Source organism: Myotis daubentonii, chromosome 18, assembly GCF_963259705.1.
Source record: "Myotis daubentonii chromosome 18, mMyoDau2.1, whole genome shotgun sequence".
Classification (NCBI taxonomy): Eukaryota; Metazoa; Chordata; class Mammalia; order Chiroptera; family Vespertilionidae; genus Myotis; species Myotis daubentonii.
The window spans coordinates 35064181-35090419 of NC_081857.1; the positions used below are offsets into that span (position 1 = coordinate 35064181).

Sequence of the window (26239 nt, forward strand, 5' to 3'; positions counted from 1 at the left end):
ATCAGAAAAAAGAGATAATATGCAAATAATACCACTCCATAGTCAGAGCAGAGGATGTTGGGTTGCGCAGGGAGCAAGTATAAAAGGCCAAGGGCCAAGGATAGAACCCAGGTGACCAACTACATATCAGTGAGTCTGGTAATACGTTTGTGTGCTCAGAGCAATGAGCCGTCCACCATCATCAGGGTGGTGCAGACGCCGTGTAACTGAGTTTGCTCCCTGCTCACTCACCTAAGGCTCCCTTGGATTCCACGACTGAAACACAGAAGACACTCTGGTCGGGTCCCTCTGTCACAACTGCAGCCAGAAGGAAGCCTCAGGAACCACCTTCTCTCCCCAAGGCCCAGGGAATGGTGCAGACGGCTCCTAGCTCCCTCTCCCCACTTCCCTGCAGAGCTCTACCTGGAAACTCCCTCGGGCCTGCACTTACCACTCCACTCTGGTTCCAAGGAGAGGAAACTGCTGCCCAGGCTTAGAGGAAGAGCTTTTGTATAATCCTGCCACTCCTCCCACCAGCGGCGACTGCCCCCTCCCCCACCCCAGGACCTCAGAAAAGGGGGAGGGGAAAGGGGAAGTCAGCTCTCAGGCATTTTTCCATGGGAAATGGCAAATCTTCAAGGACAATAAAGAGAAAAGTGGTCTCATGAAAGTCATATTTCTCCAGTTACTTCTTCATTAGTTAGCAAATGATGTGGATCAGGTGGAAATATGTTTTCTTGAAACATGTCATATCCATTTCAGTTTTCGAAAAACATGGCACCATGAGAATTCACTTAAAAATTTTTTTTTAAATGGGTGGATTAAATCCTTGTCCTAAAATCTTTGGTAGTTCCTAATTGGTATGACTTACTGAAGCTGTCCCCCATGGCAGCTGGACTTTTACATATATATTACTTGGAAATCAGCACAACAGACTTAGAATTATAATAAAAATGAGGTTAACATTTCATGTTAAAGAGAAAAATGAGAATGAGAAATAAGTCTCCCTGAGTCTAAAACTATATTGATGAGATAGTGTGAAGACTTCAGAGGATATTTAAAATGTCTTCTAAACTACTCCAGAGCTAAAAGTTATTAAGCATCAAATAAAGAGTTTAATGAGGTGTGTGTTTGGGGGGGGGTGTTGAGGGGGGGCGTGCACGTGTGCCCATGAGAGACTTGGTGGCAGTTGCTCTGGGCTTAAAAAATGCAGCTAATCTGCCCAGCCGGTGTGGCTCAGTGGTTGACTGTCAACCCAGAAACCAAGAGGTCGTGGGTTTCAATTCCCAGTCAGGGCACATGCCCAGGTTGCCAGCTCGACCCCCAGCAGGGGGTGTGCAGGAGGTAGCTGATTGATGAAGTTTCTCATTAATGTTTCTATCTCTCTATTCCTCTCCCCTTCCTCTTTCTTTAAAATCAATACAAACATACTAAAAAAAAAAGGGGGGGGGGCGGGGGCCCAAAGGGCATCCCAGAGATTTTGTTCCCATCTTCTCTATGAGATTGTATAACTGGATTTGGCCCCCAAACGAGGAGTTTTGACAAGCTTCTCCACCCATATTAGTTACTGACAAAAATTAAATTTCGATTGATTTAATTGTGAAGGAAAAAACCCTCAGTGGTTGTAAAACAGAGGATCCTTGCTTTACAATCCTCCTTACAACGCTCTGTCCCCAGGGGGAGCCTCATTCAAACATCTGAGCTTGGCTTCAGGGTTTCACCAGTGTCCCCTCCTCTCAGCTCCCTGTCCTGGTCCTGAAAGCCAGGGCGAAGTTGGGGCCATTTCTAACCGCCTGTGGAAGAGAATGTCCCCTCTTCTCTCGAACAAACCCTTTTTCACAGGAGGCAGGTCAGAGGGAGAATGAGGTGCCTGGGCCGTGGCACAGGACAAGATGGGATCTAGGCCTCGCATCGCCGCTTACTAGCCGTGACCTTGAGTAAGTTATTTAATGCTCAAGAGCTTCACTGTTTTCATCAACGGAGTAGAGATTATTAATCGAATAGACTTGTGAGAACTGTCTGACATAGCCATAGAATAAATGTATCTAACATGGCGACACGGTGCAAGACACTCAATGCATGGCAGGTACCATCGCCATCAACATCATTATCATCAAAACAACCCATAGAAAAAGCAGGCCTGGCTGAATGAAATGCGAGAATCCTTCAAGAATGATAGCAGTACAACACAGTCACTTAAGAAGTGACATCTGAAGTCAGACAATCGAGGCTTTGCCAGTGATTAGTTACCTGGCTGGGGCAAGTTACTTAATTCGGGCCTCAGTTTTCTCATCCATAAAATGGAACCGACAGTAAAACATTTCAGTTTTCTTCTGAGGATTGGATGTGCCAAGGAGTATAAACTGCTTAGAGCAATGCTCAGTACATGTTCTCTCCTTTAACCCAGCACCTCGAGTAGGACGCAGCAATAGCAGGCACTCAAAATATTTGATGAATAAATAAATGTGATCTTTCCTCCCCTGAAACACTCTCTTGACTATGAGAAACGCTTAAGGAAACCTTTTGATGTGTTGTGCACATCTCCCTACAATAAACTTGAAGCTCCTTGGGGTGGTTTGAAATTCCTGAAAGGAAAGTGACAGTCGGACAAAGCCAAGGTGGCCACTCCACTTCTCCTGGGATGTCACTCTATGACGCTTTTGGCAGCTAAACTTGCTAATGATTCTATTCCTTAACTCAAATACTTAGTTGCACAAGAGAAAAACAGCATGGTCTTCGCTCTTTCACAAATAATCCCCGCCTCCCTCCACCCCCAAATTCTCTGCTACTGCCCCAGGTCTTCACCTGTGACACAGTCACTGTTCCTGGTCAGCTGGGCCCTTTCCCAGCCTTATCCCCTCCCCTGACGGACCGGGTTGGGAAGATCATAAATTCTTTCACTGAGAGAACGATGCTGCTTTGTCACGTTTCTGCTTGAAGATGTTTGGGAACCTACTCAGTGAGTAAAGGGCTTCTTCTGAGATGTGTCAGGAGGGGGAAATAAATTCAACTACCACAACTGTCCAACTTTCCCCGTAGGCGTCACTTTCAGTCACTCCTCCGACAAAGCATTTCTCTGATAAATCAAAGGTGACCTACATTTTAGTCAACATAGGAGAGTCAGTTTTTCAGCTACCAAGCAAACAGAAAAATCGAGACATTGATCCAATACCTAATGATTTTTTCTTCTTTTTTGTTAATCCTCACCCGAGGGGTGAGACAGAAAGAGAGAAACATCGATGTAAGGAAGACACATCGATAGGTTGCCTCCCACACACACCCCAACCAGGGACAAGTATTGAGCCTGCAACCGAGGTACATGCCCTTGACTGGAATCAAACCTGGACCCTTCAGTCTGCAGGCCGACGCTCTATACACTGAGCCAAACCAGCTAGGGCTGATTTTTTTTTTCTTAATGTGCTGATCCCTTACGTGCCTGGAATCAAATGGACAGTATTTCCAGACTTGTTATGTGTGTTTCCCTGATGAATTATTTTAAGAGAACTGAATGTATAACATCGATGGTTATGCCAAAATTTCCTCTCAAGAACACCTTCATGGGTAGACTGCCTCTCAGTGGGGGCAGGGAGAGGTCTCCGTTTTAAAAATCATCAAATTCATTTATTCTACAACCAGTAGGGTGAATGGTACTTTAGTAATGTCTAGAAGTACATGGACAATTTATTTAATAATCAATCCTTCTTTGCTTACTTCCATTTTCAAGGTAGAAACCTGAGACCCTGCTAAAAGGGATCGTTTCTCTCTTAAATGTATTCTAATCTTAACTCTAACTTTGCACAGAATGGTGAGATTAAGGAATAAGAAGGGTGCGCTGGAATGAAGGTTCTTCTGGTTATCTATAAGGGGCTTTCCTGAAGCTAAGTAATCCATAGGCCTCCCCCTCAGATGGACTTTGGTGAAGTGTCCCTTTTGAGTACATTACCTGATGGACCAGTTAAGTCAATCCTGACTGCCTTATGCCTGGGCATGCATATAACTTTTAAAAAGTTAATAAATGCCTACAGTGTTCTAGATATTGTGCTAGTTCTTAGAGTTACTAAGATGAATAGGATACAGCCTTTGTTTGCTTTTCAATGTGAGGTAGCAACAGCGCTCATATGGAAAAATGGTGAAAGATTTATGCGTTCTTTCAGAAACATTTGAATGCCTAGGACACACTGGGTCCATGCACTAGGAACGAAAGAAGACATGTACCCAGTTTTCACAGAGCTTATGACCTACCAGGGGAGGCACCATGATGTATTAAATCACCATAAGCGCTATAATGGAAACTTGGGGATGCTTAAGAGCACACAGCAAAGCAGAGGTAATAACAGCACTGGTTTTCATTTTTAAAAAACCTGCTGGAAATTGTTAAGATGCAGCAAAAATAAACTCAGAAATGAAGGCTTAGTGGGGTTAAAATTCATCCTTTCAAACAGTAAGTGGGAGTCAATAAGATCAATAATACTAATAGATGCAGATTTGAGGCTGTTACCAGGGCCTGGGGCTGGCTTCTCCTGACGATGACTAGGTTATTTTATAAAACTTAAAATTATACACTGAAGACTCCAACAGGTTCCCTCTAGTTAGGATCACTTGCTGATACACATAACACACCTGTGGTATCAAACAGCAGGGTGGTGGTGGCCAGAGGGAAGGGGGTGGGTGGGGCGGGGGTGGAAGGGCCCAATATATGGTGATGGAGGATGATTGACTTTGGGTGGTGGGCACACAGTGCAATATACAGATCTTGTAACATAGAAATCCACACCTGAAACCTATATGTCACCCCAATAAATCTAATTTTCAAAAAAGACACCTGGGATAGGCTAAATAACGGCCCCCAAAGAGATCTCCATTCTACTCCCCATAACCCCTGAATGTTACCTTTTATGGCAAAAGGTACGGATCTTCAAGTGGAGAGAGAGGCCTGAGTTATCTCGGTGGGCCCTTCCTTACAGGGGGAGGCAGGAGACCAGAGTGAGATGAAGGCTAAGCGACCACAGAAGCAGAGACTGGAGGGATGAGGCCAGGACCAAGCAATGCTGTAGCCTCCAGGAGCTGCAAGAGACAAGGAATGGATTCTTCTGGAGAATCAGAAGAAACCGGCTCTGCTGACATAATTGTTTTACCCCCGTAAGATTCATTTGTTGTCTGACCTCCGGGACCATAATGGAGTAAGTTTGTGTGGTCTGAAGCCACTAGGTGTGTGGTCATTTGTTACAGCATCAGTAGGAAACTAATACAACCCTCAATTACTAAGAAGGTCCTTGGGAGTCTTTATGGAAAAGTCAGCGTGATTGTCGCTTCCTAACCTGTTTTCTGCTGCCCTTCTTCCTGTAAAAGCGGATGATCTTCATCCTCCTCTTCTCCCTCGGTTATAGTATCCAATCAGAGGAAACTATAATGGAAAAATTAATTACCATAAGAAATGGGAAGAATATTACTCAAAATGAACTGCTCTCTGCTGTTCTTCTCTATAAACTTTAGAATTAAGTTTTCCAATCTATGTTGCACTAGAAGCAAGCGTATGACAGGCATACTTCATTGCAGGTCATTGTTTTCCTGTTTTGTATTATCAAGCAAATAGATGTGAGACTTTAACGTATTTGCTGATGACAGTCCATCTGTTTCCTCAAGAAAGGATCATGGGTGAGATGTTGTTAGTATTTCTTCAGTACTACTGACCTTGAGAATCTCATGCTAAGAAAATAAGTCCGATGGAAAAAGTTGAGAGCCATGTGTTTTGACTCCTAGCAACAAACGAACAAACAAGACAAACAAAAAACTCACAGACACAGACAACAGTATGGTAGTGACCAGAGGGAAAGGGGGGGTCGAGGGAGGAAAAGGGGGTCAAATATATGGTGACTTGACTTTGGGTGATGAACACACAATACAATCTACAGATGACGTATAACAGGAGTATACGCTTGAAACCTACATAATCTTATTAATTAACCAATGTTACCCTAATACATTTAATAAAATTGTCAGAAAAATTAAAAAAAGGACTAGCATGGAAAAGGAAAGCTGCTGGTCAGATCACACGCCAGCTGTGGGCAGCGGGCCACGTGTTCTGCACCCTCTTCTTTGACATTCAGACACGTACCGCTTGATCCTGCTACACGATTAAATGGAGGTGTGCCACCTGCAACAGCAAACAGGAGAGCGAATTCCTATCTGTGGTGAAATGCATTCATAATTAAAGTGGCTCTAGGAAAATAGGGACCTGCTGTATTATCACCAGCAAGAATAGTTGAGCTGCAAGGATTAAAAAACCCTAATATAACCAATGTCACCCCAATACATTTAATTTAAAAATTAAATTTAAAAGTCTGTTATTCTAATGTATAACATCAACCGATGTTCTAATATTAAGGCTTTTGCTCTCTGTACTACAGCAATGGGCTTCCTCTGCATACTGCCTCTATAGTGGTTTCTGGAAGCTCTGTCCACCTATTGGCATTCATTTATTAAGCTTCCCTCCAAGTTGGGTGTACATTTTTTTTTTTGCCATCTTACACATTCATTTCATTCAACTTCTTGAAGTTGTATTTTGAAGCGAAGCGATTCCACTGGAATCTATTCTATTTGAAATCAATTGTTCTGAGGGGCTTAGACTGGTTACTGTATGACTATCTGGCTTCGTCTGCCCTTGAGATTTTTCAATAGATAAGTAATGTCTCCTAAGCTTTATCCTACAGAGCTCTAGGGTCTCAGCTGAAAAGTTTTCCAAATGTTTCCATGATGCAAAACGCTTGTTCCAAAGAAATTCAGGCCCACAGGGAAGAGGAATAGCTCCTCTTCACGGTGAGAATAACTGTGATACTTCTGTATTTCTACAAGACAATATCAACAGTCTTGATTGTGAAGTATGACATAAAAAGCATTTGAATCTCTTTAATGAGCAAGGACTCCAGTCATTCACTAAATAATTTAACCTTGAAATGACCTTGATCTAGCAAAAATTTGCCGCATTTGGGTCCATGTTGTTGGGATCCATCCACCTCAATACACAGAACTCCTATGTTACTCATTCCATTCTATGAATATAAAATAGTATCTATACATTTGCTTAGGGAAGGTATTTAATGTCACTTTTCACTGCAACTACAGTGGACATCTTTGTACACACCTCCTTGCACTTGTGCACTAGGTAAGTAATAAGGAAAATGCTGACGGTGTGATGTTTCATTTTTTCCACCTGCATGTTCTGGTCTGCTTGTGAACTGTGAAATCACTTGTGTGTTTTCACCAGAATTCTTTTCATTTTAAAGTAAAACGGCAGAGAAAAGACAATACAGAATACAGGCTAAGTATTATTCTATAAAATTTTGGAGATACACACACACACACGGACATGTATGTAGGTTTGTGTATTGTACGTGTCATAGTGTAAAACACTTTTCTTATGATGGGTTACAATCAAAATATCTGAAAAAAGATCCACAACATGGACATAGAGCAGAATTTCTATATCATAGAATATGCACATTTTCAACTGGCTGCTATTGGTATGTTGTTGAATACATTTATGCTTCCATCAGGATGTAAGTACATTCTTTTCTCTATATCTTCACGTTTTGATTTTATGACCCCCCCCTCCCCGAATCTTATGGATTTTAAATATTTTTGTTCCAACTTGCATTTCTCTGATTCTCCAGGGAGGCTGAGGAATTGCCTAAAGGATTTTTTTGTGAGCTTTTCTTTCTGATTTCACTAATTTTTAATATATTCTGGATATTAATCCTTGTCTCTTAAAGAAGTTGCAAATACTTTCCCCAAATCTATTGCTTTTCTGTTAACTTTGAGGTGTGGTTAGTCATATAGATAGAAAATTTAAAGTTAGATGTCGTCAATCTATCACTCTTTTCTTTTTTAAAAATAATTTGTGATTTTTTTGTTTCTTTTTAAAATATGTATATATATTTATTAATCCTCATCTGAGGATATTTTTCCATTGATTTTTAGAGAGAGTGGAAGGGGGGAGGGAGAGAGAGAGAGAGGGAAACATCAATGTGAGCGAGATACATTGATTGATTGCCTTTCCACATGCCCTGACCAGGGCCGGGGATGCAGCCTGCAAGCGAGGTACATGCCCTTGACTGGAATCGAACCCAGGACTCTTCAGTCCACAGGTTGATGCTCTTTCCACGGAGCCAAACTGGCTGGGGCTGATTTTTTTACTTGTTGCCTGAGAAATCCATCTATCCCTCAAGGTCTGTTATTCTCTGATATCTCTTTAAAATAGTTTTAAAGTTTTGTGTTCTTTTAATTTAGGCCTTCAACTCATTTGGCATTTATTATGGTGAGAACCTAATTTTATATTATTTGATATAGAAACCCAATCGTTACCACATCAATAACTGACTTGCTAGCTCTGTTCTATTCAGCCAGGGGCAGAGGGAACCTCAGTGCCAACCCAGAGACAGAGTCCTAACTGGTCTTCAAATAGAACCAAGTCAACACTGGCTGTCGCTGGGTATTGAGCCGATGAGTAAGACATTCTTTAAATTCTGGTTTCCAACTTTTCTATAATGGGATGCATTACTCTTACAATGCAAAGAAAGAGCTCCAAACGACCCCAAACCACAAGTGTCTTAGTTTATTGTTTTATTTTGAATGCCCCGACCATCGGAGAGAGCTAAGTGTCCTTGCAAGTTCTTCCTCGCAGGTGGTGGACAGGGTCTTGCTTCCAGAGACGCAGAAGCAGGACTCCCCAATCTGGGGGTTTGGGTCGCATCTGCCCGGGCTTTACAACACTGGGAGGAGTTCCATAACCTCCCTGAAGGCGAAACAGTGCCCCTTACTAGTCCCTACGGCATCCAGGCCCACGTTCTGGGCGTAGCAGAGAGATGTAAAACGTGGTTGAGATGCCCTGCTTATGAAGAGCGCAGCACATCGTCAGGGCGTAAGGAACATGAAAACCCTTCAGCAAATACAGAGGACAGACGGATACAGTGCGAACCAAGAGGCCGATGCGGAAGAACAGGAGAGTGCTGCAGCTGATGGGGTGACGCCTCCCAGTTCCCAGAAGCAATCACAGTGATGTCATCTCTTTTCCTCTAATGCAATCTCTCTCTCTAAGAGATCAGTAGAAATGGCAATTCTGAAAACACACATTTTCCTGGGTGGGAAAGTGACTTAAAGCACTGCTCCCCAACCCACTGACTCGGGGTGAATATTCTGATGTGAGGTAACAGTCAAGTTTCATGGGGAAACAGATCTTCTTAGTGCAAGATTTTAGGAAACTCAGTATGATTTTGATTTTCTTGAAAGTTGGTAGTACTTAGTGAAAAACCAAGTTTTCCTATGAAATTACTGTGCCTTCCACTTGACTACACGGGGAGGGGCGGGCCTCGGACTAGAAGGGTTCAAGTTCTTAAACGTTGCCCAAGTCCCTCACTGCATGACACTGAAAACAAAGCACATTTAAAACTTGTGGAAGGTCATTTTCTCTTCTTCCTTATTAAAAATGGCACCTTCCCCCCTCACCTCCAACGTCCACGTGCTCAGCATGTCATTTTTGGTAAGTGCCCTCCACCCTGATAAAACTCCGTCAGGCACTGGGCGTGATTTTGAAGCCACTGCTGGCACTAGAATCTGCAATGGAATTTTCCCAGAGGGGCACACAGTGGGAACTGAAGAAATTCCACAATCGGAGCGTTGACGGGGGCTCACAGGGAGTCGCAGGCAACCTCTGACCGAGAACGTGTTGGTACAGTTGGCTTTTCCTAGAGGATTCTCTGTGGGACTGAAGACACACGGAGCTCAAGCCCACCAGGAGGCTGCAAACCAAGGCGAGGCCGCAGATTTCGGGAGGGGGGCCCCGGGCCACACAGAGGCTGGGTTTTCCTCTGCGCAGGCCAGCGTGCCTCACAGATTCCTGGTGAGGAGCAACCGGTGAGGGGAGACGTCAAATAGGATATAAAGATGAATCGTTAAGGACCTAGCAATGAAACCTTAAGGGTGTTTATCTTCTGTTACTGAAACGGTGAGAAAAACTTTTCACATATCTGCCTTCAGGTCCTGATGAAGGAACAGCAGCCCGATCGCACTTCTAGAAACAGGTGGGTTTGCCGCTCTGGCTGTGGATTTGAGCGTCAGGCCAGAGGTCGTGATTCTCAGCTAAACCCGGATGCTGGACACAGTAACATCTATGGCCTCAATGCAGTGATGGCCTCGCTCAGGAACTCTCTTCTCCAGCTCGATCTGTGCCTGGAAACAGTCAGTCCTGAAGCGGGGCACCTTTGACCGGTGTCTGAGCCCAGCTCTCTCCAGGTCCCGGCAGAACCTGCCTTTGCCGGAGGCACGGAAGATGGCCCCCTGCCCCGGAGGCGGAACCTGGGGCCTCTCACTTGATCATGTGAGTCCCTTCGTCCGCATCATAAAACTCTTCCTCTTCGCTCTCGCTCCCTGGAGCGCCGCCCTTGTCCGCAGACTGCAACAGGAGAGGACAGCGGCGTGAAAGGATGTCCTGACGTTTCCAAAATGAGAATTACTATCGAGCGTCTAACTGACACGTCTCTCTGTGACATCTATTCTCCTAGGAATTAGCCCAAGGTGTCCTAAGAAAGCTAGTGAACCATCAATCATCTTTATTTCTCTGAAAAGCAGTTGCTATGACACCCCACCTTTTTTTCCATGAGTTTTGCTCAGATCTGTTTCCTCTAACCAGACACACTTCCCCCTCCCCCGCCCAAAGAAAAATGACCATCATTGCCCAGCCTGTGTGGCTCAGTGGTTGAGCGTCAACCTAGGAACCAGGAGGTCACGGTTGGATTCCTGGTCAGGGCACAGGCCCGGGTGGTGGGCTCAATCCCCAGTGAGGGGCGTGCAGGAGGCAGCCGATCTATGATTCTCTCTCATCATGGATGTTTCTGACTCTATCCCTTCCCCTTCCTCTCTGAAATCAATAAAAATACATGTTTAAAAAGAACTATTGTCCTCTGAGTGGTGATTCTGAATGTGTAGGACACGGCCATACCTGTGGGACGTCCAGGGTCTGCAAAGACAGAGCTTCGTCCCCCAGACTCCGGTAGGAGTACACCTGGAGGTCAGAAACGGTCTCCAGCAACGGGGTGTTCAGGGTTTCAGGCAATAACAGACTCAGCAGGCCCGCGGCCAGGCCCGTGGCTCCAAAGACAATGAAAGGTAAAGACCACTGCACATATTTCTGTGGGGCAGGGAGTGGAATGGAAACAAACAGAAACTCAGCATTAGTTTCCCTGGAGATGATCCGTCCTGCTTACTGCCCCGCCCATGCCTTCCACCGGATACACTACAAACCAGTCTCTCCCCAGAGAGAATGGCCCTGGGGATGGCGATCCCTCAGGCACAGGAGGGGAGTGAGAGAGTAACAGCCCTGGAGGTCAGGGCAGGCTGTGCTCTGCATGGGGCACCCCCTGGGGGCGGGGCGGCCAGCCCCCACGGCCAGAGTTCGCAGGGAACCTGGGGCTCAGCTTCCGTTCCAGGGGCGCAGCTTGCAGCACATGCTCTTCACTTAGGACACGCCCCGATATTTGCTGCTGGCAGTTTTGCTGATTTTTCAAAAGTGAAGAGATGATGGAAAAGGAGGAGGGGGAGGGGGAGGGAGAGGAGGGTACAGGACGGGGAGCAACAGGATCTCTGACCTCTGGCCGCCTCTGGGCAAACACAGGTCCAGCACATGGGCGTGTTGCTCAATCAAAGTGAACACACGCTCTCGCCTCTTCTCTGCTTGGCGGGAGCCAACAGAGACCCAGAGCTGGGTCTCCATGCTCCAGGGTGGCAGCCGAAGGTGGGTCTTTAACCACGAACCCTAATGTCAGGCATGCTTTAGAGGGAACTCATATGAGTCCTTCGAAAGAAGGGTCTTGTAACCTCAAATGAAGCACGAGACACGGGGAGAGATACTCAGAAAAAGGAAGTGCATCGAAACCCAAAACAAGGAACAGCTACGGTGCGTTTCCGAGATGTCCGAGGCGAGGAGGCGGTGGGTGGTGAACAGTTGTCCCCAGAACATCCAGAAGCACCACCCAAACCTGTCCCCGCGAGTCTAGGTGGGGAGTCCTAGGTCAGACCCGGCAGAGATGGCCCGGTCTCCGCGGGCCCCGAGCTGAGCCTGAGCCCTTCCTGGCGGGAAGGATTCGGGCTGTCATTTAAGTCTAACTCTTCGCTCTGACTGTTACATTTAGAAAATGGCAGGAAGCATTCATGGACACACTGCTAGGCGTGTTTCTCCTCTGAGTTTCTTTTCCAAGTGGTGTGCGCGGGGAGGTATGTCACCTCTTCCTGCTGCATTCTCACCTCTAATCAGGGTTGCACACCGCCCGCCTCTGTGTGGCTGTGACTGCAGGAGGCGACATAGGGAGGGAGCTGAGCACGGAGCCCGCACACGGCAGATGCCTCATAAGCGCTCCCTAATGGACTAGCTTGTGAATGGGGACAAGGGACCAGCTGGCTTCAGCTGAGGGTCCGGAGAGCACGGATGAGCGGCACACGGTCCCGGGTACGTCGGGCTGATCTTAAATGGCAGCGGCCCATGACCTCTTTCTACGCAAACCCACAGGCATCCCCAAAGCAGAGAATCGAGAAAAACAAGGCGAGGAGGAACAAACCAACCAGAGAGGGGACGAAGGGAGCAATGATCCCACCGACGCGGGAGAACATGGAGCAGGCGCCAAGCCCAACGTTCCTGAAAGGCAGAACAAAGTGGCAAAATTCAGTAAGTTCTGGGGGGGGCAATCTGAAGACCCTGGGGTGTGTGCGTGTGTGTGGGGGGGGGGGTGGGCCTAGAACAACATCCTGCAGGAAACACTCGGGGTCCCAGAGAGCAGTGCCGCCCACGAGCCCTGCGGTGCTGCCGGTGTCTGTGACTGACCGCCCAGCGTGGAAGCCACTGGACGCAGCCACGGAGCCTCTGCTCCACGTGGGACGAAGGATGAGGACCTGCATTGGTACCTTTTTTTTTCCATCCTCACCTGAGGATATTTTTCCATTGATTTTTTTTTTTTTTTTAAAGAGAATGGAGGGGAGGGAAACATTGATGTGAGAGAGACACATCCATTGGTTGCCTCCCACACGCACCCCTGGCAAGTGCGACTGAGGGAATCCGGCCCAGCTCACAGGGGCAGTTCCGTGAGGACTGAGGTGCATCCCGGGCCTTCACATTTGTTGGTTTTTGTTTTCAGGCCCATTTTATGTGGGGAAACTTGGGATGGAATAGGTTCTTTTTAATATAAGCCTGTCCTACTCATTAAATCCACCTACTATGTATACCTGACATTTACTTATGCCTCTATGGAATTGTCCTCTTTAAAATGTGTATATCTTAGAATGTTATTAGCCAATGTGGCCCTAATAAATTTAATTTTTAAAATGTGTATATTTTGCACTAAAATGTAGGCTCTGTGAGAACAGAGACTTTGTCCCCTTGCCTGTCATGTGCCTTGACATGGGATGGGTGACTTTATTAAGAAATGAAGTCACCAAAATGAGATGACATTCGAGCACTATTTGGGCGACAGGACATGTTCAGAACACAGTCCTCATCTCACGATTTCCATGAGAGAATTCAGCTCAAGTGAAGCTACAATTTCTTCACCAGGGAGCCGAGAGCCACCCACACAGAGTTTCTGAGCTCCGCCTGCTTGCTGACCTGCTGCTGGCCGCACTGGGATGCAAGCACGTAGGCCACAAGGCAGGCTGTGTGTGGGAGGGAGGCTGTGTGTGTGGGAGGGAGGCTGTGTGTGTGGGAGGGAGGCTGTGTGTGTGGGAGGGAGGCTGTGTGTGTGGGACGGAGGCTGTGTGTGTGGGAGGGAGGCTGTGTGTGTGGGAAGGAGGCTGTGTGTGTGGGAGGGAGGCTGTGTGTGTGGGACGGAGGCTGTGTGTGTGGGAGGGAGGCTGTGTGTGTGGGACGGAGGCTGTGTGTGTGGGAGGGAGGCTGTGTGTGTGGGAAGGAGGCTGTGTGTGTGGGAGGGAGGCTGTGTGTGTGGGACGGAGGCTGTGTGTGGGGGAGGGAGGCTGTGTGTGTGGGACGGAGGCTGTGTGTGGGGGAGGGAGGCTGTGTGTGTGGGAGGGAGGCTGTGTTTGTGGGACGGAGGCTGTGTGTGTGGGACGGAGGCTGTGTGTGTGGGACGGAGGCTGTGTGTGTGGGACGGAGGCTGTGTGTGGGGGAGGGAGGCTGTGTGTGTGGGACGGAGGCTGTGTGTGTGGGAGGGAGGCTGTGTGTGTGGGACGGAGGCTGTGTGTGTGGGAGGGAGGCTGTGTGTGTGGGAGGGAGGCTGTGGGACGCGTACCTGATGACTGTAGGGTAGAGCTCAGAGGTGTAGATGTACACAACATTGAAGGCGGCGCTGATGGTCAGCTTCCCCAGCAGAGACAAGGACCGGCTGTTCACCACGGCGAACACGCCCGTGTCTGAGGAGCAAAGGGTGACACCCGTGAGGTCGTTGCTGGAACTAGGCTTTTAGAAACGACACATCTCGTTTTGAAGGAGGGAGGGGCATTCATGCGGATCTGGAACAGCCAGGAGGGAATGTCAGTGAATCCGTGTTCAGAGGTGTAGCGCTCCCCCACACACATGCAGGTACGTCCCGCTGTGCTGCTGTTCCACGGAGTCTCACATGGTGAGGTGCTCTGTGACCAACCCGCACTCCCTCCCGAAGGACAGGGCTCCCTGAAAACATCCCCACTGGAGGAGCGTGAGCCGCCGGGAAACTGTCCGCTTCATGGACCACAGACGGTAACTGCGTCTCCTTTCTTCCCAACCTTGTTCAACAATCAATGCTGTAAATGGTCGGGCCTGGCCGGCGTGGCTCAGTGGTTGAGCATCGACCTATGAACCAGGAGGTCATGATTTGATTCCTGGTCAGGGCACACGCCCAGGTTGTAGGCTTGATCCCCAGTGTGGTGTGTGCAGGAGGCAGCCAATCAATGATTCTCTCTCATCATTGATGTATCTCTGTCTCACTCTCCCTTCTCCCTTCCTCTCTGAAATCAATAAAAATATATTTAAAAAATAAAAAATAAATAAAACAGTGGTCAGCACAGCCAGCGCTGGCAGTGGGCGTTCAGGCTGACAGAGAAGATGAGCAGGGGCGAGGGCTGAGGGCCAGGAAAGCGCCTCTTCCATTGGCCATCCTTGGTGTCCCATTGCAAAAATTAGGAATAATCCCATTAAATCACTACCAGAGAAATGAAACATCAATGTTCGTGGAAAAAAAAGAGAATTAAATATAGAACCACTTTCGATCCTTCCTCCTCCCCAACTTACTTGAGTTACTAATCAATGATATTTGAGTTTCTTAATGTCCCGTTTTCACATAACATGAAGAAATACATTTTATGCCAGTTCACTTCTCTTTTGAAAATACAGTCAGCCCTAGCCGGTTTGGCTTGGTGGATAGAGCATCAGCCTGCGGACTGAAGGGTCCCAGGTTCGATTCTGGTCAGGGGCACATGCCTAAGTTGCAGGCTCGATCCCCTGTGGGGGGCGTGCAGGAGGCAGCCAATCAATGATTCTCTCTCATCATTGATGTTTCTATCTCTCTCTCCCTCTTCCTTCCTCTCTGAAATCAATAAAAATATATTTAAAAATAAAAAAAATACAATCAGTTTTCCTGTGGGTCTTTCCTCTATTAACAATATCCCCTCTGGGACTTTGTAATTTAACTAGAGGCCTGATGCAGGAAATTCGTGCAAGAGGCTCGGCCGTCGTGCCCTGGCTGCCTTGAGGCCCCGCGGCCTCGCCCCCTGGTTGTTCTGGAAGGTCATTCCATCATCCAGTCTAATTAGCATATTAGCTCTTTATTATATAAAATATATCCTATTGCATAGAAAATCTCTCATGCTACATAATTTACATTTATTTTTTAATTTTAAGAGATATTTTGTATATATTGTTCCACTAGCATTTGCTGACAATTGAGTGCAGTATTAAAAATGCAGGACTGTTCCCTTTCAAACATCGTTAACCTCCCCTCTTCACTCACTCACCAGCTTCTACCTCCAAAATAACAAATTTCTCCCGAGAGAAGAAAAGATGCTCATCGTCTCTGTTGTACTTTCCCCCGCTTCACTATCAAACATCTCCAGCGAGTGACCACCCTCCACTTCCTCAGAGGCAGCTGCCCGTCACTCACCACCATGTGGCTCCCGAGGCCATCCTCCCCTGAAATGCCTGCTTGTGACGGTCAAGAGCGATGTCCTGATCACCAAGGTAATTGCCTCGCATCCTCCTTGACATTTCTGCCCAAGAGAACACGCCCGGCCCCTTCCCTGGGACTGCGTGCATGGCTCACACAGACCACTGTTCCCTTAAATGACTCAAATACGCAATGCCCTCTCCTTCCTTGGACCTTCACTGCCCCTATTTACCAATCCACTCAACCGGCATGCGCCAGGCTCCCTTGCAGGTGCTTGCTCTTCCACCTGGTCTGCCCACAATGTATTTCGAGTTAGCGCAGGCGAAGGCGGGTCTAGTTTGCTTGCAGCATCTCCCATAGTAAGATGCTCAGTGATGCTCGCTCAATATTTGTTGAACAAATCAGTGGCAGGACCATGACAGGGATTATTGTTTTTATAAAGTTTTATTTTGGTAAAAGAAATGTTATCCTGTAGAGGTTATTTCTTCTCTTATAAACTTTTCCTGGAGTGACCCTTACAAGGCAGTTCCTTCTGCATTTCAGGATTTAACAGAATGTAGCAAATACTTATTTTGTTGTTGTTGTTAACCCTCACGCGAAGGTCTATTTTTCCATTGACTTTTAGAGAGAGTGGGAGGGAGGCGGAGAGACAGAGAGATACACATCGATTGGTTGCCTCCTGTATGGGCGAGGGATGGAGCCTGCACCTGAGGTACGTGCCCTTGACTGGAATCGAACCCGGGACCCTTCAGTCCAGGGGCTGATGCTCTATCCACTGAGCCAAACTGGCCAGGGCTGCAAATACTTTTACCTAGCACATGAAAGAAAAAGCATATCCTACTGCATAGAAAATCTCGCATGCTCCATAATTTATATATTTTTTTAATTTTAAGAGGTATTTTGAATATATTGTTCAACCAGCATTTGCTGACAATTGAGTGCAGTTTTAAAAATATTACTCGCCATGCACTATTGAATCCTCATGAGAGGGACTAATTCAGTGAAAAGAACCTGTGTGCGGAGGCCTGCCATACACTCCGTTCTGCAATATGTTTCAGCTCCGCTGCTTGACAAGGAAATAAATCTTCATTTGCTTTAAAGATGGCGCCTGCACACCGCGGCCCAGCACTGCCAGCCGCCATCTGGGCTGCTCCTCCTCCCGCCAGGCTCTCTGGAAGGAGCTGTCTGGGATGTGAAGTACTGGATATATTATGTTAATCCCTGAGGGGCTCCTGGAAAAAGATCCCTGCCTCTGCACCTACCCCGAGATCTGTATCTGGACTCTTGTGAGCTAACAACTTCAATTAAACCAGTTGTGCGGGCAGATGAAATCCTTCAATTATTCTCCAGAAAACGGAGTGAGTCAGGAACGGGTATTGGGCGGCGCTGAAGCCAACAGGAATGTGCACATGTGCCTGATTGCCAATGGCTCGGTCTGTTTTCAACCCACACCAGAAGGCATCGTGCAGAGCTGCATGGAGACACACTACCCTTTCCCAACAGGCCAGGGGTGGCCACACTGGAAACGGACATCACAGACAGCTCATCATCTACACCCACGAGATCCAAGGCTGGACGAGGGCCTCCTCCCCCGTGAGGCTCCGGACACTTCCAGCTGTGGCCCGTCTGGGGAGCCTGGCTCAGCCACAGGCCCCCAGAGCATGCCCCTCAGCCTGCCACCATTTGATGGAAAGATGACCTTTTTCTCATTGAGTTGACTTATCTGTGTTAAAAATCACTTAACCATGTGTATTTTCTCTATGTATAACTAGATAAAACATTTTCTAAAGGTGAATAAAATCTCAACCTCGTTCTCAAAAAAAAAAAAAATCAACTGGCCATATATGTGGATCTATTTCATACTCAACGCTGTTCCATTATCTATACAACCAATCCTATGCCAGTATCATACAGCCTTGATTCATGTAACTAATAGTCATTTTTTTATCAGGCAGGGTAAGTCCTCTAACTTAACCTTGGGGATTCTAGATCCTTTGGATTTCCATAAAATTTTAGGTGCCCACTTGTCATTATCAATCAACAAAAAGAAGCCTGCTGGAAATTTTATTGGGATTGTGCTGAAAATGGATTGATTGGGGGAGAATGGATATCTTTTTTTTTTAATATATTGTTATTGATTTCAGAGAGGAAGGGAGAGGGAGAGAAAGGCAGATGAGAGAGAATCATTGATTGGTTGCCTCCTGCACGTCCCACACCAGGGATCGAGCCCGCAACCTGGGCATGTGCCCTGACTGGGAATTGAACCGTGACCTCCTGGTTCGTAGGTTGACACTCAACCACTGAGCCACGTTGGCCAGGAGAGAATGGTTATCGTAAACGATATTTTCTGATTCTTGATCAGGGTAATCTCTTCATTTATTTTATTATTATTACCACCAATTCATTTATTTAGTCTTTATATCTTTTCAATGTTTTACATTTTATAGTTTTTCATAGGTCTTACACATATTTTGTAAAATGTCTCCCTAAATATTGTATATTTTATTATAAATGGCATTGTTTGGTTTCCATTTTAAATTGATTGCTGCTAATATCTAGAAATAACATTGTGTGTCACATGACTTTGCTATACTAAGAAATTCTAGATTTTGGGGGGTGTATTCTTAAGATTTTCAATGGAGACAATTGTGAATTAAGAGTTTTACTCTTTCTTTCCAATTTGGATCCCTTCTCATTTCTCTGTATCACTTACTGTATCTGCTGGTAGTTTCAGCACGATGCTCCATAAAAGTGGTAGAATGGACACCTTGCTTTTTCCTGAACGTAGGGAGCATGCCTCAGGTGTGCCGGTCCAGAATACAGGTGAGAACAGCACTGTCTACACAATTTCTACACAGGCTCAGGTAAGGCGAGATGAAGATGCCTCAAGGGACCTTTCTGAAGCTGTGTTTGCACAGCAAAGCTCTCAGTATATACAAGTACCAAAGTTTCCCGAAAATGCCTTGCCTTGCACTTGGCGCTGGTGCAGGGAGAGTGGGCGCAGCACATTGGGAATGGGGCAGAGGCGGGGAGGGGCGGGGGGCCTGGGTGCGGCTCAGTTGAAGGCTTTTCTCCGCTTATACTTTATATGAGACTCAGACAATGCCCATTGTCACTAACAGTGCATATTCTGCTTTTTGTCGCTATTACTATTATTGGGAGTATTGATGGAGATACTGAGAGGTGCCAAAGCCACCACCTCTGACCACACTGGTGACTCTGAGGTCCCCGCTCGTGATGGGCTGGAATGACTAAGATGTAGCCCTGGACGGAGCTCCTTTCTCTACGGAACTAAGCGGCCCCCCTCCTCCTCAAATCTGCAACCCTAACAGCACAGTGCTGCGGCCCAGACACCCCAGATGGTAGCTTAATCGCCTGAAAGAATTAATAGTGCACCTCGAAGCACATCATTCACCCAGAGAGCAGTTCAGGCGAGGGACGAATCTGGCCCATTCTACCCCACACAATTGCTCAGTCACATGCAATCACAGGCATGAAGCCTGGCATATGGTAATCTCCCGGCTAGATGGAGATTCATTGTAAGAAGCGTGCTGTTCAGAGCCCTTCAGTGGGAATCCGGAAGGCCTACCTTTCTTTTCTGGAAGAAACATTACGACGAGACAAGCCAGTCCTCCCAGGCACAGAAATGCTGCTAACGTCCGCCTCCGACCAAACCTGGATAACAGAAAGCGATGACCAGTTTCTCTTGAGGTCCTGACCCATTCGTCTGCTTCTTCCCCAGCCTTCCTGTTAAACGTCCTGTTTCACGGTACATGCTCATCTTTTCTTAAGGACTGGGCGGCAAATGTGACTGCCCAGGGAAAAAATAAGGAACCATCCTAAGACAAAGGGAAAGTATCTGGGCGGCAGGGCTGAATAACGTGTAAGGGGAAAAAACCATTCTGTCTATTTGTGTGTGTGCTCTGTTCCAGGAACTGTTTTAAAGGCTTGCTACCTATGACCTCACTTAATCCTCCTAATAAACCGCAAGGCATGTACTGTTTGTTCCACTCCCCATCGCTCAGAGAATGGAGCTAAAACAGGGAAAATATAGCCTATTTAGCTGCTCACTGTAGCTCATAGGAGTCCTGTAGCTCATTTCAATTTCTGGGTACTTGAATCTTAAGCAGTTAACATTTTAAACACTGTCCTTGCTCCCTCTTAAAAATACAAAATGTTTTCTTGTTGGTGGGCCAGAATTAAGTGACATTTATTGCTCATTTATTGGGAGAAGCAATTTTCAAGTAAGAGCTCTAGACTTGGAGAAAGGTGTTCAGATCAGTAAGCCCCCTTTTCTAGGGGCTGCAGCTTGTGAGGTTCTCTGTCAGGAAATGCAATGTTACCTGGAATTTTCATGACACCTTCACCAGGGGGATGTTATAATCCCTCCTTGAAGGATGAGGACATGGGGGCTCAGGGAGGTGACCTGTCAAGGTCATAGGACTGACACACGGCTGAGCCTGGATTTCACCTCTGGCCTGCCTGACCCCAAAGCAGCAGCCCTTCCGTCTGTCCCCGACTTCAATCCTGACCCTGGTGGTAGGAGCTGGGAGGCCGGGAAGGCTGTGAGTCTCCGGGCACCTTGCGTAATTTAACAGTCAGCATCAAACGCCTTTCAAGCAACAGGTCCCACGCTAGGCAGGCACTGGGGATGCAAAGACACCTAGGATGCCCTTGTGGGCAGCGTCCTGAGGACACTTTAAGCGGCCGCCAGAGGCACACACTGGAGGCCAGAGCAGCACAAAGGAGGGTGCTGGCACCTGGGGACGCTGGGACAGATCTCTCTCTCTGAATACGCTGCCTAACCCGCTCTCAGACCACGATGAGCATAAGCTTCTTCACAAACAGAGTGGGCAGCGGAGAAAAGCCTTCAACTGAGCCGCACCCAGGCCCCCCCGCCCCTCCCCGCCTCTGCCCCATTCCCAATGTGCTGCGCCCACTCTCCCTGCACCAGCGCCAAGTGCAAGGCGAGAAGAGTGCTGCTTGGGAACGGGGGGTGGGAGGGGGGCTGGGTTTCTGGAGAATGAGAAGTGGCACCATCCAGCGGATTCCTAGCTCACACTAGCGGGACTGCTAGCTGCCCTGGCCAGGGGCTCCATGACAGGAGGGATCCGAGAAAAAGAGAGGAAAGGGTGCTCTACAGAAGAACTTTAAACTGTGTCCACTAACAAGGAGCAGCAAAACAGGCTATATTCTTCCCCTCGACCAAGTCACGCGAGTCTTAGATGTAGGAAACACCTTTCAGTCCCTCCAGCTCTTTGTCCTGAACTAAATGACAGCGATGGGGCTGGTGGGGTTCTAGTTCCATCTGCAGGGAGCCACCAGTCCCACTGCTCGAACGACCAAGTCACGCAGAGGTGAGTCCAAAGCCGTCAGGATATGATGCCTTTCAACCCTGGATTGCAAGCCCACATAAACACTCAGAAACACGAAAGCCTAGAGATACTGTACAAAACATGAAAAGAAAAGAATTCTAATCACTGTGGTATAATTAACAGATACTGTATGTTGGCAAAGACAGTCATATTTAGGGACTTACACATGTGAGTGTGAGTGTGTGTTTGTGTGTGGGGGGGGGACACTTCAATCTTCATCCATACTCACCACTTGTGGTTAATCAAGTAGATGCAGAGAGGGTAGGAGGGGATCTCTATGAGGCCAGACAGGGCCAGGTTGGCGTAGAGGTTCCCGCCCAGGTCCCCGGCACTCAGAGTCAGGCCGTAGTAGACCAGGCTGCACACGAACCTGCAGGAGGAGGGAAGGGACAGAGGGAACGCCCATGACAATCTGCCGGGGATCCCAGTGCCGGTTCGGAAGACTGCGATCTGCCTCAAGCAATGGGTCCGACTCCCCCGCTAACATTGCCATTCTGATCTAAATTTCTGAACGAGCAGAAGATGAAGAATAAAGGGCCTTGGAAACCACTTGTCTAGATGCTGATCGAAGCAAAGGCGCGGCCTGCTGAGAGAGAAAAGACCTGGTTTGTGCCGTCACCAGCATTTCTGCACCGAATAGCAGACAGGGACTCCAGTTTTACTTTATTTAACTCAAGTTATAGAACACTGGCCTTAGGCAATTGCTGTGAGATTATCAAAATGACTCTAGAAAAGAAGTCCCAGGGGAAAGCCGACAGAGAGTGGCATTGAGGATGTGGGCTGAGAAGTGACTGGGTCGCCAGTGTCATCTGGGGGCCAGAAATGACTGCACTGCAACCCCCGCCAGGCCCTCAGCCCCACCCGGCACTCAGCAGGTGCACGTGCTGCAGACACGGAACAGGAGAGAAACGGCCAGGGGATGGTGGAGGCAGATGACCCTCTAGGGAACAGCCCTTTGAAAAGGTGTCTGGCTGCCCTGGCCGATTTGGCGCAGTGGATAGAGCGTCAGCCTGTGGACTGAAGGGTCCCAGGTTTGATTCCGGTCAAGGGCACATGCCCGGGTGGCAGGCTCGATCCCCAGTGTGGGGGGTGCAGGAGGCAGCCGATCAATGATTCTCTCAATTATCACTGATATTTCTATCTCTCTCCCCCTCTCCCTTCCTCTGAAATATGTATATATTTTAAAGTTGTTTTGCTGAAACACCTCTGAGGTGGCAGGCGCTGTCCCCGGTCCTGAGCCCACCTCCCCTTCCCAGGAACCACGGGGCCAGGCGCTACGCCAAGGCCCCACCCTGGAGCTGCAGGTCGGGGCTTCCTCAGCCACAGGGAAGGGAATCACGGCAACGTTTGTGTCTAGGAAACTGCATTCTTCAAGCAAAACAGAGCAGAACACGCATAACACCCCCTGAAACGAGGCTGCAGGACACATGCACACGTTCTGTAAACCGTGCATCCTCCACACGCAGTGACACACCGGGCTGTGGAAGGTCGCCAGGTGTCAGGACGTCGCCATTCGCTCTGACAAGTGTTTATGACGGGGAAGTTCTCACGGGCTTCCTCTGGTTTCCCTCAGACAAATCTAATGAGCTGCGGTTCTGATGAGATCAAAGAGAAAGGGAAAGCTTCCTTCCCATCCCTGCCAACACGCGGAGCGGCCCAAGGCCCAGGGCGACAAAGACGGTGAGAGTAACAAGGAGAAGGCGAGAAGGCGGGAGGAGGGGGAGGTAGGGAGGGGAGGGAGGGGCTGCAGCTGGGCTGCCTGGTGCTCATGCCTCTCTGGCCAGTGAGCCTGGGCAGCAGCTACTGCCGTGACTTCTTACTGGGCAGAGCTGCCACGCGTGTACTAAGGGCCACGAGCAGTGTGGTGGCCAGGACATCACAGGTAAGGACGCAAGGTGCCACCACGTTGTCTGTCTCCCTTGTCCCCTCGCACTTTGCCCGAACAGAGGACACGAGCTGGGAGATGTGGACATGAAGGGAAGCTTTCAAAGCCAAACCTGACCGCACAGCACAGGAGCTGCTAAATCCAAGTCCTACCTGCTCTCAAGTCAATTTGGACCCATGCAGTTTTCTGAAATATTTTAAAATCCTTTCTACCTGCCCTTCCATGAGGCTGCTCCTAACGTGCTGTCGGTGCTCCTGCGTGTCTGCTCTGCATGGAAATCAGAAATCCCGGGAAGGACTCCCAGCCAGGGAAGCACATGCCCATCTAAACCAAGCTGCGACGGTAGCAACCAGGGCGCGAGTGAGCAGAGGCGGCTCAGGACACCGGAGGAATTTAGTCACCAGCTGGGGGTGACAGAGGGGAGGACGTGGGCAAGGAAGGCTCTGGCCCCAAGGTGGACTCGCTCGCTTGTTTCCTTGATGGCAGAGCCGGTCACTGGGATGAGTGACGACAGTGTTTAAAATCACTGCAATCCTCGTTATGGGCCCCGAACAAAATTTAGAATGCTTGCACAACCTTCAGCAGTATATTCAGGGCGCCAAGCAACCACTCAAAAAGGCACCACTGAGGGAGGTAAGCCCAGAAACAGATGCTAACACAGGGAGTAATCACAGGGCGCGGTTTTTAATGGCGGGGTCCACAGGAAGGATCCAGAGCTTTCTAGCTCCTTCCGGGAGAACCAGTGTGTGCCAGGACACGTCTCTGTTATTGTGGATTTTACAGTTCTGAGCCCGGGGGAGAGAATTTCATTTGCGAACAGTCCCTTTGGTTGTGTGAGACGTGATATAAGCAGGGACGTGCTCCCCGGGCTCTAAGTCCAGTCTGTTGGTTTTCACCTGTTTATGCTTTATCCCCTGAAGGCCAGAACCCCAAAGTTAATATGCCTCCAAAAAACACACACATTGAAAACAAGACGTAAGTACTCCCCAAGAAGTAGGGGCTCCTTCGAGGCGGAGGGCTGGCCTGTCCATGGGACACACACAGGGAGAGTGTGTGAAGCCCAAGGCACCTGCCCGTGCTTTGTGAGTATCTACAACAGGGAGCATCTCAGACTAGCAGCTGCGATGTCAGGCTGCGCTGTTGACGGTTCCCTTCATCTCCACGCCTCCGCGCCCGTGTCCTTCGTGCAACGTGCCCAGCATCTGTGCCACGCCACCGGCACCGGGAGGGAGGGAGGGGCGGGCGGTGTGACCGGCCCTGACCACACAGGCGGCGGCCAGTGCTAGGTGAGCCAGTAAAGAGAATCCTGATGTAGAAAAACATCGCCACGGCTTCTTATTCCCGATCCTCCCGCCCCCTTTAGCTTTGGACCCACGATGGCATTCCTATAAAATGATTCTTCTTTATCCCCATGATTGCAGCCTTCATGGTCAGCACGTACAGACCAGAGCACACAGTCCTCCGGGCCTGTAAACCTGATGCTGACACCCAGCGCTGGACCAGATAACATCTATGGCACCAGCAGTATGCACACCATCACACACGCCACACGCCGCACGCACTGCCCATCCGCTCCTCCCCTCGCCCTGAACCTTCACTGCCATGTACACTGATGCCGAGAGCACGCTGAGAGGTGGGCTGGAATAAACCAAACTTGAAGATCAGCTTCAGAGAGGCCGACCCCTTCATTCACTGACCTGCACGGGGGTGCTGAGTCCCGCACTCCACACTCCCAGGGGCCCACTTGTCCAGCGGATAGGGACAGGCCACCCGTGAGCAAGTGGCGATGCCACACGGGCTGCAGCCCAACCACAATGTGCCCTCCCACCGCTCCATGCCAAAACCAAAGCCTATTTAGAAACACTTCCGTTTCTGCTATGCTTGCTTGCTTTCCTTCTTTAAAAAATTGATTTCAGAGAGAGGAAGGGAGAGAAGAGAGAGAAACGTTGGCTGGCTGCCTCCCGCACGGGCCCTGACTGGGGGTCGGACCTGCAGCCAAGGTATGTGCCCTGACTGGGGGTCAAACCGCCACCTTTTGGCGTATAGGATGGTGCTCCAACCAACGGAGCCACACTGAGCGGGCCCAGTGTTTTGTTTTGTTCGTTTTTTGGCAGGCGACCAATATTGGCGTCAAATGTCTCAGGAGCAGAGATGTGCTTCTGCCATCAAAGTCGGTAAACCTGCCTTCAGGCACCATCCTTTCCTCCTTGAGGGGGAGGGTGTGACACAGAGGCCAAAGCCAGGCATTTGGGGAGGGGGCCTTGTGTCTGTGAAAATAACTCTGTGCTGGCAAAAGAGGTAAAACGTATGTCACCCTGTAGGACCAGATTCCCAACAGACCCTTCGCAGCGGGAGCTGGAGATCAACCCCCCCCACAACACACACACACACAGACACACGTGCGTGCGTGCGCGCGCGCACACACACACACACACACGCACACACACGGCTATAGTTACCAGATGAACATCAGGGTCAGCGTGTGCCCCAGGAGGACCCGGTGCCGGAACAGGTCCAGGAAACTCCCCGACGCCTGGCAGCTCCTGTTGGCCGGGTGAGTGAGTGAGAACATGCACTTGAGCTTGCGGTTCCTCCTGGCGATGAGGTACAGAGCCCCCTCCGCCTCGCTCAGTCGACCCTGGGAGTATAACCAACGAGGTGATTCAGGAATGAATCTGAAAGAGACGTCATGAAAGGCTGTATATTCACACAGGCACACGTGACCAGGCGGGGGCAGCTCACCCAGGCTGCGCTCGATTCCCTCACCACCGCTGACTCCACCGCAGGCCTAAAGCCAACGCTCCCAAAGACGCAGGGAAGACAGGGCGGGCGACTCAACAGCTGCCCAGGCTAAGCGGTGATCTACG

At 48.7% G+C, this 26239-nt stretch overlaps 1 protein-coding gene across 7 annotated transcripts in view; it reads right to left on the reverse strand.

The window, feature by feature from the left end:
- Nucleotides 1–5260: 5260 nt before the first annotated feature.
- SLC22A15 (solute carrier family 22 member 15) overlaps nucleotides 5261–26239 on the reverse strand; it is a 41115-nt gene continuing 20136 nt past the window's right edge. For 2 of the 7 annotated variants that reach the window (XM_059673321.1, XM_059673320.1), the window contains exons 5-11: nucleotides 25832–26047; nucleotides 21717–21857; nucleotides 19702–19787; nucleotides 14265–14385; nucleotides 12589–12661; nucleotides 10973–11161; nucleotides 8285–10426 (exon numbers count right to left, since the gene is read on the reverse strand). In XM_059673321.1, coding sequence (XP_059529304.1) covers nucleotides 10340–10426; nucleotides 10973–11161; nucleotides 12589–12661; nucleotides 14265–14385; nucleotides 19702–19787; nucleotides 21717–21857; nucleotides 25832–26047 — 913 coding nt within the window. In that variant the 3' untranslated portion in view covers nucleotides 8285–10339. Of the gene's footprint in view, nucleotides 5384–5810; nucleotides 6134–8284; nucleotides 10427–10972; nucleotides 11162–11642; nucleotides 12317–12588; nucleotides 12662–14264; nucleotides 14386–19701; nucleotides 19788–21716; nucleotides 21858–25831; nucleotides 26048–26239 lie in introns of those variants that run through there. The other 5 variants (XM_059673317.1, XM_059673318.1, XM_059673316.1 and 2 more) reach the window with 5 other exon arrangements.